This window comes from Hypanus sabinus, chromosome 5 (genome assembly GCF_030144855.1).
Source record: "Hypanus sabinus isolate sHypSab1 chromosome 5, sHypSab1.hap1, whole genome shotgun sequence".
Taxonomy (NCBI): Eukaryota; Metazoa; Chordata; class Chondrichthyes; order Myliobatiformes; family Dasyatidae; genus Hypanus; species Hypanus sabinus.
This window is the reverse complement of record NC_082710.1, coordinates 95,915,705-95,932,500: the sequence shown is the minus strand read 5'-3', so window position 1 is coordinate 95,932,500 and position 16,796 is coordinate 95,915,705. Positions and strand designations below refer to the sequence as shown.

General features: G+C 38.3%; 1 protein-coding gene across 1 annotated transcript in view; it reads left to right on the top strand.

The window, feature by feature from the left end:
- Positions 1–16,796, top strand: part of LOC132394768 (low-density lipoprotein receptor-related protein 1-like) — a 1,611,265-nt gene that overhangs the window by 951,759 nt on the left and 642,710 nt on the right. The window contains exons 27-28 of the mRNA XM_059971176.1: positions 9,032–9,196; positions 10,875–11,119. Of these exons, the coding sequence (XP_059827159.1) occupies positions 9,032–9,196; positions 10,875–11,119 (410 nt within the window). The remainder of the gene's footprint in view (positions 1–9,031; positions 9,197–10,874; positions 11,120–16,796) is intronic.

The following is a 16,796-nucleotide window of genomic DNA, read 5'->3' as shown; positions in this document are numbered from 1 at the left end:
GATATATTTCTCCTATTATGCTGCTGCCTTCTTCCTATAACTTCAGGCACCCTTGCTAATTAAGAATGCACTTTAATTTAATCCTATTGACTTGACTTCACAGCTGTCTTTGGCAATGAATTCCACTAGATTCACCATTTTCTGGTTCCAGAAATCTATTCTCATCTCTGTTCTAAATTGACTTCCTTCTATTCTGATGCTGTGTCAATTGGTCCTATATTCTCCCACTAATGGAAGCACCTTCTCCACATTTGCTCTATCTAGGCCTTTCAATATTCCATACACTTCAATGAGATCCCCCTCATTCTTCAAAATTTCAGTGAGTATAGGCCCAGAGTTATCAGATGCTACCCATATGTTAAACTTCTCACTCCCAAGATCCTTCTTGCAAACCTGCTCTGGACACTCTCCAATTCCAGCACATCTTTTCTTTGACATTGTTCACAAAGCTGCACACAATCCTCCAAGTGAGGTCTGCCCAATGCTTCATAAAGTCTTAGCATAACATTCTGGCTTTTAAGTCAAGTCAAGTCAACTGTTATGAAGATTATTAACACATCCATGGAAACTGGATTTTTTACAGATGCCTTCGAAACTGCAGCTGCCAAACTTTGATAGTGAGGTGCTAGCTCAGGGGTCAGCAACCTTTACCACTGAAAGAGCCACTTGGACCCGTTTCCCACAGAAAAGAAAACACTGGGAGCCGCAGAACCCGTTTGACATTTAAAATGAAATAACACTGCATACAACGTTTTGTTTTGCCTTTATGCTATGTATAAACAAACTATAATGTGTTGCATTTATGAAATTGATGAACTCCTGCAGAGAAAACGAAATTACATTTCTGCATGCAACAAAAACATTTTGAACTCCGAAAAAAAGACGTTGGGTTGAAGGTTACTTTTAAGTAAAATACTCAACGTCTATTTGAGTCCTTCTTGTATTTATGAAAAACGCCGAACTTAAATTTGCCGCCAGCAGCAAACCAAAAATAACGTCAGCCAGCTGTCAACCTGAAAAATAAAAGGGCTATTTCACTGAACAATGAAAAAATATGAATATACGTAAAATAATAGGCAATTAAAATATTTATCATATTTGTTCAGGTTGACTCACACCTGACAATGCAGTCGTATTCGGTAGGGATGGATCGATGCTTAGGGGAGTGACCGGGAAGGATAATGTGTTTTTTTCCTCTCTGAACTCACAGAAGCGTTTCCCAAACGATGTTTGCATTGTGATGATTGCAGAATGTAAATACCCCGAATTTATCATGTCGTGACCTTGTTTGAACTCTCTCAAATTGGGGAAGTGAGACAAAGTGCCTTTCTGTAAATCTCTGGCAAGCAACGTCAACTTGCGCTCGAATGCCAAAACATCCTCCAACATCTGCAGGGCTGTACGTCCTTACCCCTGAAGAGCTGTGTTCAGGTGCGCTGTCATGTCTACCATGAAGTGTAGTTTTTCCAGCCACTCTGGCTGTTCCAGCTCAGGAAAGGTGAGCCCTTTGCTGCCCAGGAAAGTTTTCACTTCTTCCAGACACGCGACAAAGCGTTTCAGCACCTCCCCTCTGGACAGCCAGCGATAAAAACACGTTGTAGCGGTGTGCTACACGCAGTCAGTAAACTGCAGTCAAAGATAGCTTTATTCGAACTAAACAGCCTTGCTTTTAAGCCTCCCTCAACCCGCCCCCCATGGGCGCGGATGCTCCAAAAGACACGTACTCACAAACCCCCGTAGGCTATCTCCCTTAGCCTGAACGCTGGCTAATTATGAGCCGGTTCGGATGTGTCAGGAAATGGGTCGCCACAACGTCTTATTTAGATTGTACAAGATCACCATAATCTTCAAATTTAGATTTACATTTCAAAAACTAACAAACTAACATAAAATACATTTTAATTAAATACTGACCATGTAGCGGTGTGCTACACGCAGCGCTAAAATTACGACACGGAGTCGGTAACTGCAGTCGAAGGAAAAAACTTTATTCGAAATCTTCAGCCTCACTTTTAAGCCTCCCTCAACCTGCCCCCCATGGCGCAGAGGCTCCAAAGCTTTGTGCTCGCAAACCCCCGTAGGCTATCTAATTGTGAGTCGGTTCGGATGTGCCAGGAAAAGGGTCGCCACAACCAATTATTTCCCAAAGCAACAGGGAGCCACAGCACAGACGTAAAAGAGCCACATGTGGCTCCGGAGCCGCGGGTTGCCGACCCCCGTGCTAGCTAACTATAGGCCTCTATCAAATCTTCCCTTCCTGGGTCATTCAAACCCACTCATCAACTTTCTGAAATAGAACAATATTCTGGATAAATTTCATCAGGCCTTAGAGCAAACCAGAGACAGCCATTACCAAAATTGTCAGCAACCTTAGGTTCAGAACTGATGCCAACAGGGTCTCAGTTCTAAAGCCTCTAGATATAATATATCTTTGACACACTTGACCACAACATTCTCCTAGACTGTCTTGAGAACTAGATTAGCCACTCTGGTAGTGCCCTTAATTAGTTTTGTTCCTATATCTCAGAGAAATGTTTTTGTTTGTCTTGGAGATCTATTTCCTAAGAGATACAATGTACCTTTCGCTGTTGCTCAGGGAAGTTGTCTTGGTCCCCTACTCTTCTGCTTATACATACATGCTCATCATCATCAGAGGGCATAAACTTGATTTCCACAGTTATGCAGATGACACACAATTGTATCTCTTGGTTGAGCCTGATGTTTATAACACCCTATCTTCTCTGATTTCTGGTATACCTGCCATAAACAAATAGATGATAAATAATTTCCTAAAAGCAAATGAAGATAAAACTGAAATACTTCGATTGGTGCCAAAGCCAGAAGAGATAAACTTCTTGATAAACTTGGGAACATAGCTCCTCTTGCAACATCAGAACTAACTAGCCTGGGTGTTTCCCAATCTGGTTCTGAATTGATTGATCAACCAATCTGGTTGATTCAGATTTGAATTTTAAATGACACATAAATAAAGTGACCAGAACAGCATTTCTACACTTAATTGCAAAGGTGTATTCATTTCTGTCATGTAATGATGCTGAAGCTACTTCACATCTCGTCTATTCTATATTAGATTACTGAAATGCACTTTTACTGGCCTTCTAAAGGAGTCTATTGACAAATTTCAACTCATTCAGAATGCCACTGCTAACAAAATCCAGGATGAGGGAGCACATCACTCCCATACTAGTTACTTAGCATTGGCTTCTGTATCTTTTAGAATTGATTTTAAAGTTTTCTTCTACTTGCTTTTAAAGTTCTTAATGGTCTGAGACTGGAGTATATCACAGAATCATTTTTGGTGCAGAATCCTGCTCACGCTCAGCTCTCCTTCCACCAGTTTCTTAAATTTAAACTATTTTCCTCAAAAGATTAATGGCAGGTCACCATTTTTTAACTATGCCCCTAAACTGTGGAATTTAATGCCTAAAACTTTAAGAGATGAAGATTCAGTTGACACTTTGAAATGCCAGATCAAAAACTTATTTTCTTAACTGTGGTTTTAACTAACATTATTTTATCTTATAGTTTCATATTTATTTTCATGTTTCTACTTTTATCCCATTGTAAAGCATTTTGAACTACATTATTTGTCTGAAAGTGCTGTATAAATAAAGTTATTATTTTAATATTACTATTGTTATTCTCAAAAAGCATTTCATTGGCCTTCCTTTCTACTGACACAATCTACAAGTTAACCTTTAGGGAATCCTGCACTAGTGCTCCCAAGTTCTGTTGTAATTCTAATTTGTGAATTTGCTCCCTGCTTAGAAAACAGTTTATGTCTTTATATCTTCTACCAAAGTGCACAACATACACTTCGTTACACTGTATTCCATCTGCCACTTTTCTGCCTATTTTCCCTATTGTGCAAGTCCTACTGCAACTTACTTCCTCAACACTGCCTGCGCCTCCATATATATTTTTATTGTTCGCATCTTGGCCATTAAGCTAGTAGATCTCTCATTCAGAATGATGACATATAAAATGAAAAGAAACTGATTCCTGCAGAACACTACTAATCACTGTCAGCCAACTAGAAAAGCATCCCACCTTTATTCCTACACTGCTTTCTGCCAGTCAGCAAATCTTCTGTCCATGCCAGTATCTTTCTTGAAATACCATGGGCTCTTATCTTCTGAAGCATCTTCACGTGTGGCACCTTGTCAGAGGCCTTCTGAAAATCCAAGTACATAACATCCACTAGATCTCCTTTGTCTATCCTGCTCATTATTTATTCAAAGGATTCCAACAGATCTCTGCAGAAATAGAGTAAGTTATAGAAAGTGATCAATGCAATTAAGAAAAGTCAACACTGTTTTGGTATCAAATTTGCATTTGCCCAATTTAATGATGCTTTCTAGTGGTAAACTCTAGGGTTGGTGGTAACTGGTTGATTTCTATAAAGCATTTGATAAGATGGCTATGCTAATGATTATGGCAGAAAATAAAATATTGTAGTGTAAGAGGTAATGTTTTATCTTGAATTGACTATTGGCGGCAAATAGGAAACAGTGTAAACATAAATGTATATTTTCTGGTTGCCATAGTGTAATGAATGGCATGTAATAGTGATCAGCACTGGATCCTCAATATTTTACAATTCATGTCAATGAATTCGGTAGAGGCTCCAAAATATGGTTGTGCAATTGTTGATCATACAAAGGTGTATGTGAAGTTAAGTTGTGGTGTGGACATAACAAGTCTTCAAAAGGATACAACTAAGTTAAGTGGGCAAACAAAGAGCTAAGAGAGTATTGTCAACTTGGGGGTTGAAATAGAGAAGAAAGTGTGTGGTGCCACTACATGCTATCTATGAAAATACTGGAAGTCTTTTTGAGACACAAAGGGAATAGAAAAGTAAGGAATGCAGTCAAATATACTGATGATGCCAGAATGCTGAACCAAATCAGAAGACCAGTACACAAGAGTAGGGAGGTTTTCTTCCATTAAGCAGGACAGTATTGACTGCTTTGCATAGGATAGCTTTTTCTATTTCAATAAAGTTTTAAATATGTTGAATGAACTAGACTATATGTATGTACATTACATCAGCAAGTTGTTCTCGGAGGAAAGGCTTCGCTTGTCTCTGTTGAGGTTCAGAACAGTAGTTTGATTGAAATAAGATTGTGAGGGTCTTAACATAGTGCATGTGGAGCGAATGTTTTTGCACAGGAGAATTTAGAATTAAGGGGTAACAATTTAGAATAAGGAGCACTGACTTAAAGCAGAAATAATACATTTTTTTTCTCTGAGTGTTATGCATCTTTGAAACCATCGTCGTCAAAGAGTGATGGAAGGTGAAACAGAATAGATTAAGGAAGGACAAAGAATTTTATAAGCAAGAAGGGGAAAGGTTACTGTAGATAAGCAACTTAAGGTTTGTGCCACTGTCACATACAGAAAAAAGTCGATACATATGTCAGTGATAATATACCCGATTCTGATTCTGATTCTGAGATGAACCATGAGTTTATTAAATGGAAGAGTAGGTTTGAAAGGCCAGGTGATTTAATTCTCCTCTTAATTCATATGTTTTATATTTCATATTTCTGATCTTTAGACGTTAAAAGCAACATGTTAGCATTATAAACTAGCTCATTTGTTTATTGGTTGCAACACAATAACAAAGTAATTCAGCTGAGATTTAATGCACATCTAATTATTCAGAACTAAGCACATGCCTTGATTAATTGATCAGGTGTGTGTTACCACTTCTCCTCACAAAGCTTATAATTTTGCATCCTGATAAATACTAAATTAAACCATGAAGATTTCTATCAGATGATGAAACAATGTCAAAGTTGGTTATCATCTACAGAATGCAATAAGCAATCATTCAGATATAGATCACTTCTCTAGATCTGTCAAAATAAATTTGGGAATATTTCAGTGCGCTTTTAAAAATTGTCAGTAATGCATTATTCAGTTTTGGTCCACAATGTGCCAGGCATTATCCTCTAGCTAAGGGTTTAATGAAGTAAATGGTTTGCAGAGCTCTGCCATTGTTGCTTGGCAACCGGCGACAAGTTGTGTGGAAGCAAAGCATTTACTCTTCGCTCCCTCACTGAGAGAAATCTCCTTCTGCACAGTACTATCTGTACATGTGAGATTGGATAATGTTGGAGAATACTGTTTGAAAGTGTTAGGAGTTTATTAAAAAGGCTTTTTTGTGATTTTAAAACAATATTGGAAATAATAAGTGAAATAACAAATCCTTGTAGAACATCCCTAAAAGCAATAAGAAGCAATATACTTCTCTATTAACAATCAATCAATTGATCTTTCCAAACAGGCAGATTTTATTTCATCACATAACTGATATAAAATAGCAATTATAAAATTTGAAATTCATAAATGTTGTCATGATCTCTCTTTATTTTCCTCCTTTATTGCAGAATACAGTTTTTCTTTTGTCAAAATTGCTGGCAAAAAGAAAAAGAAATTTCTTAATTCTACAAGGAAGCCCAGCAATAAACTGTTAATACAGAGGAATATCGAATATTGCTTCACTATTTTTTACCTGAAAGAAAAATGTCAGTTAAGAGCATTGCAGCTCAGAGATTTTTCATATTTTTTAACTGCTCTACTGGACTGCTGAAGTTCAGTGAAGATCTTTTGTGCGTACTTGGCACCCAAAATGTTGCATAGGGAGAAATGTAAAATCTTGGACTGACGCACAGACTATTTCTTCGCTTTCTGCTGACCTGTGACAGGTGGGGCCATGGTGTGTAGGGCAGCTGGTTGGAGGGGTTATTGAGGAGAAAGAGAATAGCAAACTGTGAGGAAGACTGGGATAAAAACTGTGAAACATGCTGCTGTGTCGAGTTGGAAATGAGACAATTGTGGATCCGACAAGTTTAAAGCAGATTACAGGGAAGGGGGAGATGACTAGGCAAGGATGGGTGAGAATGGCAGGGAAGAAAATTAAAGATGGTTGAGGAAAAAAAACAAACTGAAGGAGCAGAGTAAAAACTGGTGGCGTATTGCCAGAGCAAAAGTAAAGGTGCCGTGGAAGATAGAACCTGAGAAGGATGGTGTGAATGGAAACAATGAAACTAGATGTGAACATATGATAATAACTTGTCTGAAGGAAAATGAAATCATCCTTACAGACTCTTCACTGTTGGAGTGCCTGCCAGGGGATCAAGTTGGAAAGGGTCCTTTACATTAATTCTCTAGTTAACACCTGCACCTGTTGTTGAGACTCTCAGCTAATTTCATTTCACTTGCACAATGATGCCTGTGCTGATGTATGGATAATCAGTAACAGACATAGTATCTATTCACAACTTGGGATGGGTTTTCAGATAAAAATTGGAATGTGTAACACATAGAAAGTTATACCATGCAGTAATTAACACATTTGATTTATATGACTTTACCTCATTAACTAGAAAGCAACAATTTTGAAATATGGAAATCAAATTGTTGAATAATTAAGGATACTACATGCATCTAAGACTGACCTGCTTTAATTTAACCATAGCAATTGGAATGGTGCTATTGTCAGCCTCAATATAAGTGTAAATTGGTTTATTATTATCACTTGTCCCAAGTTACAGTGAAAAACTCACTGCAGAGCGAGTATAACGCTTTACTCATTTTATCCTTATGACTGTGAGGCTAACTACAGCTCCAATGCATATTTAAGTTTGCTGATGACATCATTTTTTTGTTGGCTGAATCAAAGGTGGTGACAAATTGGCTTATAGGTGAGAGACTGAAAATCTGGTTAAACAGTTCCACAGCAACAACCTCTTACTCAATGTCAGCAAAATGAAAAAGCTGATTATCGACTACAGGATGAAGAAATCAGAGGTCAATGAGTCAGTCCACAATAGGGCATCAATGATGGACAGGACCCATAACTTTAAATTCTTGAAGGTTCTCATATCAGAGAATCTGTTCTGGTCAATCACATAAGTACCATTTCAAAAAGGGCACAGCAGCACCTCTATCTTCTCAGAAGTTTGCACAGATTTGGCACATCAACTGAAACTTCGGCATACTTCTATATATGCACAGTGGAGAGTATCTTGACTGATTTCATTGTGGCTTGGTGTGGAAACACCAATGCCTAAGAATGGAAAAAGTTTACAAAATGTGGTGGATACAGCCCAGTCTATCCCAGGAAATGCACTCCCCAACTTTGAGCACATCTAAAAGGAACACTGCCACAAGAAGGCAGCATCCATCATCAAGGATCCCCACCACTCAGAAATTTACACCTTTGATTGCATCCAGTGAAACCGCTGTGTCCAACCATGCCACTATCTTACAAGAAGAACCACAAAGTTCAGAAGCAGTTATCACCTTCAACCATCAGGCTCCTGAACTAATGTGGATAACTTCATACTGAACTGATTCCACAACCTATGGAGTCACTTTCAAGGACTCTACAACTCATGTTGTCAGTGTTACTTACTTATTTTATTTGCACAGATAATCTTCCTTAGCATGTGCAAACAAGCTGGATGAACTCAGCAGCATCAGTTGAAACAAACAGTCAACGTTTCGGGCCGAGACGTTGACAGCTCGGTTCAACAGATGCTGCCCGACCTTCTGAGTCCACTGAGTCCATCCAGCTTGTTTCTACATGTTGATTTGACCACAGCATCTGCAGTGTACTTTGTGTTTAGTTCTCTAGCACGCTGGTTGTTTGTCTTTGTGCATAGTTTTCATAGATTCTATTGTACTTCAATGTTCTACTTTGAATGCCAGGTTAATACATAGTGACATATAAATACTTTGATAATAAGTTTACTTTGAACTTTGAAAAACCTGTCCTGCCACCTTTTAATACAGACTCATTACCACAGTGTTTTGAGGTAGTACTAGGTAACACAGTAACAGAATACAGAATAAAGTGTTTTACAGAGAAAGTGCACTGCAGATAGATTATAAGTCATTTTAAGTCAGTTTGAGCATTAGTAAATGAGAAATTATATGATTAACAAAAATTAAAAGCACATATACTGAATTGTGAACAATTTTACCTTCTTTTTGTTAGAATCCTGTTTTGGACTGACTGGGATTCCAGCTTTCCACGAATTGAGGCGGCTTCCATGAGTGGAGCAGGAAGGAAAGCCATTTACGAAGCCTTGGGGACTGGCGGATGGCTTAATGGATTGACAGTGGATTATCTTGAGAACAGAATCATCTGGATTGATGCTATGTATGATTTTGATGTTTAAAATATTTTGAACTTAATTCTGAAATATACAGCCATGGAGTTATAGATTTGGACAGCACAAAACAGGCCCCTTATCCAAACTTGTCTATGCTAACCAAAGATCTGGCCTGAGCTAGTTCCTTTACCTATGTTAGGCACATATCCCTGTAAAGCCTTCCTATTCATGTTTAAATGCTTTTTAAGATTTGCTATATACTTGCCTCTACTGGCTCCTTTACTAACTCATTCCAAATACCCAGCACCTTCTGGGTGAAAAAAACTTGCCCCTCAGGTCCCTTTTAACTCTTTCCCCTCTTACCTCAAACTTTAAACCTATGCTTTCTAGTTTTGACTCCTGAGGGAAGAAATGTCTGTGCCCATCCATCTTATTGAGGTCCATCAAAATATTATAAACATTTAAAGATTCACTTGTCTCTCCTTACAACTCAGGCTCTCCAGTGCTGACAACATCTTCACCTTCTCCCCCAAATCACTTTTTCAGCAGAATTGTACATAATCATCCAAATGCAGTGTCACCAAGGTCTTATGCATTGTAACATGACATCCCAACTCCGGTAATCAATGTCCTGACTGATGAAGTGTCTTGTGACTTCTTTACCGCCCTGTCTACTGTCTCCATCTGCTATTCCTTTGATCACATTCCCAACTGATCTGAATCCTGATGCAATCTTAGATAACATTCTTTGCTGTCCACTTACTATCAATTTTGGTGTCATTTGTAAATGTATTTATCATGCCAAGTGCATGAATATATATGACAAACAACAGGGGATCCAGCACCAACCTGTGTGGCATATCACAAAGCACAGCACTCCCCTCCATGACTACCTTCACATTCAATATATAGATGCAATAAATATTTTTTTTCTTTAAATGTTGTACATCCCGACAATTGTTTTGACTTCTTTTGAAGAACATTTTTAAACTTTCATTAAATACAGAAGCCTAGATTTTCTTGTTGATCTGCATCAAGAAATGGTTTGAACATGTTTAATTGCAAAATAAGTGGAAATTAACCATACAATTTAGGTTTCATTCTTTGTCTTTTCATATATTGCAACAACACTTTTTGCGAAAGGTGTTCCCCACTAAAATAATTACATGCACAAAATATCTTATGATATTGAAGCTCTGAAGAATAGATCAGGGATTCATAATGCTGCCTAAAAGATCTGAATTCTGGGTGGTTCTACTAAAGGGCAGGCACCTTGGTTGAAATAGTGGATTCCCCATATTCTGGTCAATGCTTCTTTCCAATGATAAGGGAATTCTTCAGTCTCATAATCCTATAATTTTCTATGACTCTCCAAAAAGCTCTCCCTACTCTAACCTTCCAGAACTGAATCATAGCAGTCCAGCACATATTCTCAGCTATAAGTAGCTCCACACTCACGTAATTCATGTGTTCCAACTCCTCACTGGCTCTTTGTGCTTCAGCATACATATTTTGCAATTTGCAGACATATTTCCAAATCTCATGGGCTTGCTTCACTCCGTTTCTGAGATTTTGTCCTACAACAAATTGGCTTATGTAAGTCACCAAACTGAAGAGGGGTAAGGGTGTTGGGAAAAATAAAAATCACATACTTTGGCAAGCCAGTGGTCTGGAAATTATTTTCAAATGCTATTTGTTCATTCATGTCTCATTGTCCTGTTCTAGGTCTGATGCTATTTATTCAGCCTTATACGATGGAAGTGAATTAATAGAAGTCTTGCGTGATCATGAATACCTGTCTCATCCTTTTGCTATAACATTGTACGGAGGTGATGTTTACTGGACTGATTGGAAGACTAACACCCTGCTGAAAGCCAACAAGTGGACTGGCCAAAATGTCTCCGTGGTACAGAGAACCAGTGCTCGGCCCTATGATCTTCAGATTTACCATCAGACCAGGCAACCACCAGGTAGATGGATTGCTTAACTTATATAAGTGGTGACCAAAAGGCAAAGTAACTTTTTTAAAATAAATCAACAGCATTTATAATTGTTCTTGTAGCTATTTGATAGCAAGAAGTAGTTAAATTTGATTCACCTAAACTGCAAGGCAATATATTATGAAAATGTTAAATAGCCTCAGCTCCTCTTTAATATCAAGGCATCTTATCAATAAAATTGATTTTGTCTCTGACAAATCCTATTGTAACTGAATTAATGCAACTATTTTATTACTTCAGGTCCCACAGTAATTGCAAATTAGCAAATGCTGGAAGTAAAAGGGGCAAAAATAGAAATCATGGCAGGCTGAGTGGTTCTTTGGTATTCTTCCTAGTGAAAATAAACTTCTTGAGTCATTAATAGAGAAATGACATTAAAAATAAGTTACCCACAAAGACTTTAAGCAACAGTGTGGACTGACTGCACAGTTAACAGTCAGCCTGGTTGATATTAACGTAATCATGATGTAGAAAATGACAGCTGCCATATCAATAACATAGCACAGAACATAACACTTTTGATTCTGGTATTCAAGGTTCATGAACATATGCCTGATTGGAAGTATTTAGCCTGTAGTTAATACAAGTCTGTTTAAATTAGAAGTGTTAAAATTTCAAACCAAGTGATACCAAAATGTTGAGTCTTTAATAGTTTAGCTCTTGATTTAGCTGGCTATATTTACATATAAATAGCAGGAGAACTGGTTCAATTTTCAAAACAAGATTTTTTTTCAACTTTTTAGCCTACGATCAGCCTCAAAACTGTCTCTGTGATTAATTGTATGAGTCAATGTTGTCTATTTCCCCTTGATTTTATCTGGGGTAAAGAAGGCTAATACCAGGGGGTAACATTTTAAGGTGATTGGAGGAAAGTATAGGGGAGATGTTAGAGGTAAGTTATTTAAACAGAGAAGGATGTTGGTGGAGCCAGATACATTAGGACATTTAAGAAACCCTTAGCTTAGGCACATGGATGATAAAAAGTACAATGGAGGGCTATGTCAGAGGAAGGAGCTAGACTTGTTGTAAAAAGTCAGCACATTATGGGCCAAATTCCTCTACTGTGCTGTAGTGTTCTAAGTTCAATATTATGAAAACATCACAGAAGTAACCATATAAACTTTACATAGAAATAAATCTAAGGCTTCCCTTCTCCAATGCAAAAACAGAACTGCTTTAATAATAGTCTACAAACTTGTATTTCAAATTGTACTTAGTTTTTCTCTTGATACTTAATTAGAATAGTATTATTATTTATGAAGCTGTTTCTTTTAGAATTATGCAGCATTACAACTGCCCACAACTGCATTGTCCCATACAGACTTTCTTACAAGATAGCACTAAAATTCTGCAACAAAATTTTCCCTTGATTATTTGCGCCCAACGTGCAACCTGATAATAGCTGCACATCAATGTTTGCTCACACTTCAGTTTGTGATTGAAAATTATTTGTACAAAATCGATCATTTTTATTCACCATATTTCACTGTTCTTGCCTTTTAAAGATACACTGAAATACCCATAGAGGTAAATAATGAAGCACAGATAAATATCATCAAGTGTATCTGCTGCTTTTGTTCTGCAGCTTCTATGCCAAGTAGATGTTTGCATTTAGCCTAAAATATTTTGCACTGAGCCAAAATAGTTAATTTTCTTCAACAGCACTACTTCTGCAGATTATAATTACACAGTTGACAGAGCTTTTACTGATACTAAGAAAGAGGCTGTTAATTAAATCTTAAACACACGAGATTCTGCAGATGCTGGAAATCTTGAGCAGTACTGTTGTAATTTTATGTATGCATTACTTAGCTGCCATGAGAAAAACAAATTTCATGACATAAGTGAGCGATGATATGGCTCGCTATTGTGGACGAAGAATGTGACGGGAGCAGGAAGAGAGGGATCATAGTTGGGAAATGAGGAAGGGAGAGGGGAGGGAGTGGGAAACACCAGAGAGACATTCTGCAATCATCAATAAACCAATAGTTTGGAATCAAATGACCTTGCCTGGTGACTCAGGGTCAGGTCTGTCTGCAGTCATGCTAAACCCCCCAATACATTCTGTATTGAGTTGGAGTTTATACCTAAGCAGGGAGGAGTGTTGTGTATTTCAGTGATATTTGAGTAATATTCCAAATACATTATTTGATTAAGTATTATTTGCTGTTTACATAATTCATTCCTGGTTATATGAAAAGTATGTGAATGGCAAATGTCATGATGTCACCACATCATATGTGTGTGCCATGCTAAAAATAAAAATCAAGAGCAGGCTTTTATACCATCTCTCATGTTTTTCTTTCAATTAGGTCTACGTTTTGGAGTTACAAAATGTGATAATGGAGCAATTTATGAATTAAAATTGTCTGCACTCATAAAGGTTGGGCATATTTTAACTGCACAAGATGCAAATAATAATTGTATGAACAAAGTCAACCTCAAAGACATTAGAGCATGGGACAACATGTGAGAATGTGGGCTCCTTGGATTACTGAGGCTGCAATGCTTGTTTTGAAAGGACTGGAGAACGGTTGTCCTGCTCACGTAATGTGCAAGAAGTTTCAGCAGACTCACAGAGGACAGGAGAAGATAGTAATAGCATATCTTCCAAATGTGCTTGAGCTGTACATGCAGTGGTTGAGAATCAGTGCTGAGGTTTTTATTCAGGAGGCTTCACTGAGAAGCTGAACAAATCAGTTCCAGTGATGTTTTCTTTAGAATTATTATTCCTATTATAGGGGCTGGAATGCAGGGTAGTACAATGCTCCTACAGAATGAAGGAGGTCAGGGAGACTGCATGTCCACCTGTAGGAAGTTCTTTGTTGACCACATGAATGAACTGGAGCCGGAGATGAATGTACTTCAGGTGGTAAGGGACGCTGAGAGCATGATAGACAAGAGTTTTAGTGAGGTGGTACAGGTTGCAGATGGTTGGGTGACCACTAGGAGTGAGGGAGAGGCAGACAGTGCAGGGTTACCCTTGGGGCCATTCCTCTCAGGAACAAATACAGTATTCACCTTTGAGTTTGCTGTAGGTGTGACTTTTTAGGGCACAACAGCAAGGTCAGTGGCACTGTGGTCAGCTGTAACGCTCAGCAGGGAAGGGTAAAGTCAGACAGAGTGATATTGATAGAAAACTAGATATTTAGAGAATAGACAGGAGATTCAGTTGCCATAAAAGAGACACTAGAGTTGCTTTCTAGTTACCAGGATCAAGGATGTCTCAAATGGCTGCAGATCATTCTCAAAGGGGAGAGTGTCAAGTGCCTTAACAGTGTTGATGTGCAAAGGAATCTTTGGGTTCCATTCATAACTCCCCTGGCTGCAGAGGTTGATAGAGAAGTAATAATGGCCCAAAACATGCTTGCCTTCTTTAGTCAAGAAACCAGGTTCAAGAGTTGGAAATGTATGTTGCAACTATATAAATTTCTAGTTAGGCTGAATCTGCATTATTGCATTTAGTTCTGGTCACCCCATAAAAGGAAGGGTGTCAAGCATTTGGAAGGGGTGCAGAAGAGATTTACCAGGATGCTGTCTTGATTAAAGGGTATGAACTATCAGGGAGTTTAGTTAAACTTGAGTAATTTTCCCTGGTGCGGTGGAGACTGACATCTGATAGAGGTTTATAACATTATGAGAGGCATAGACAAAGTGGACAATCAGTAACTTGACCCCAGGGTCAAACTATCTAATATTAGAGGTCATGCATTGAAGGTGAAAAGGGGTGGGTCCAAGGCAGATGTGCAGGGCAAACTTTTTATGCAGAGCGTGAAGGGTGCTGTAATGTGCTGCTAGAATGGTGGTGAAGCCAAATGCCACAGAGGAGTTCAACAGGCTCTTAGATAGGTACAAGAATGCACAGGACACATGACATTCATTGAATACATTTTTGCATGAATGAATAGAGTCCAGAATTGATATTCAGGTCATTCTTTGATTTGTAGTGTGTTTTTTTTTCCAATTACAGAAAGTATAGTGAACCTAACTAGAAAGAAAGGCTATAAGGATGTTGGACTATATAGTGAACCAGGTACAGTTATATACCTACAGGCACTGAAGGAGACAAGTTCCTTCCAACTGTGGTGTGTCTCCATTTTGAAATGTAGCACCTGCAAAGCAATATGTGTGTAGAGTATATTGTGTAGTGCTCCATGGGGAGCCTGTAACCCTTGAAAAACTACATGTCATACTGTCTGCTGTTCTCTGACAAGAGAACAAATTACACTCAGTTCCCTTGGAATAAAGCAATTCAGCAGGCTCCTTTATACTATCACGACAGCATTCTGTCAGTTATCTCAAATGACTCCAACTCCAGCCTAGAAAGAAGTAAATGCTTAAAAGTTCATGATCATAGTTATCATAACAGTCCACATGCCTCGGAGTCATGTAGCATAGGTACAGGCTTCTTGGCCCAATCTATCCTCACTTTACTCCACTCCAAGAATAATAAACTCAGTCTGTCCCATTTTCCCTCATAACCAAGACACTCTGCCCCAGACAATATCCCAGATAGTTTCCTTTTTAGCCCTGCCCAGAGAAATCACATCCTTTCTCTATTATAGTAACTAAACTATCATATAATATTCAAGATGAGATGTTACCAATGTTTTACAAAGTTCTTCTGACCCTGATGATGCTGGAAATGTTTTGGAGCAGGTGGCATATTACTTTGAGGATGTCCATTTCAGTTTTCAATCATTGATTTCACCATAGTCTGGGTTGGAGAATCATGGCCTGAAAATCCCAGAGAAATATCATTTCTTCAGCTGAGGGCCTTCTTCCGCACCACCTCTATGTCCTCTCACTCATACTAAACACTCAGAGCAAAAAAACTTTTATGCACTCAAATGTATGAGCAACTGAGTCCAAAGAATTGAAAGTTATCACAATCCTCTTCTATAACTCCAATGTCACCTCTGCAAGATGTGAGAAATTTAATGGAACTTATAAACTGCAACCTCTTTGTGCACTGTTGGCATTTGTGTGTCTTTATTCCTCATCCTAATTGTCCTTACAAAGGTGCCAATGAACTACCTTCGTAAATTGCTACAACCTTTCTGGAGAAAATGCTTACATGGTGCTGTTGAGTGGGAAATTCCATTGTTAGACCCAGTGACAATAAAGGATCCATTTCCTGTTTATGATGGTGTGTAACTTGGAAGGGAACCAGCAATCAATCGTGTTACTATACATATGCAGTCCTAATCTTTCTTGTTAGCAGAATCAATAGATTTTAAATGAACATAGAACAAAAGGACATGGAACAGTACAGCACATGAACAGGCCCTTCAGCCCAAAAGGTTGTGCCGAACTTATTGAACTAGTAATTAAAAGCCTACTAAGCTAGTCCCTTCTGCCCACTCAAGTCCATATCCCACCATTCTCTGCATATTCCTGTGGCTATCTAAGAGCATCTTAAATGTATCTATTCTATTTGCCTCCATTGTCACTAGCAGAAGCACATTCCAGGTACTCATCACTCTCTGTATAAAAAAAAACTGCCCCACATGCCCCCTTGAATTTAACCATTCTCAACATTAATGCATGGGGAGGAAAGATAGTGGCTACCTACTCCATTTCATTCTGATTTATTTACCACATTATGGAAATATACAGTGAAATGTGTCAATTGTGTTAACCAACA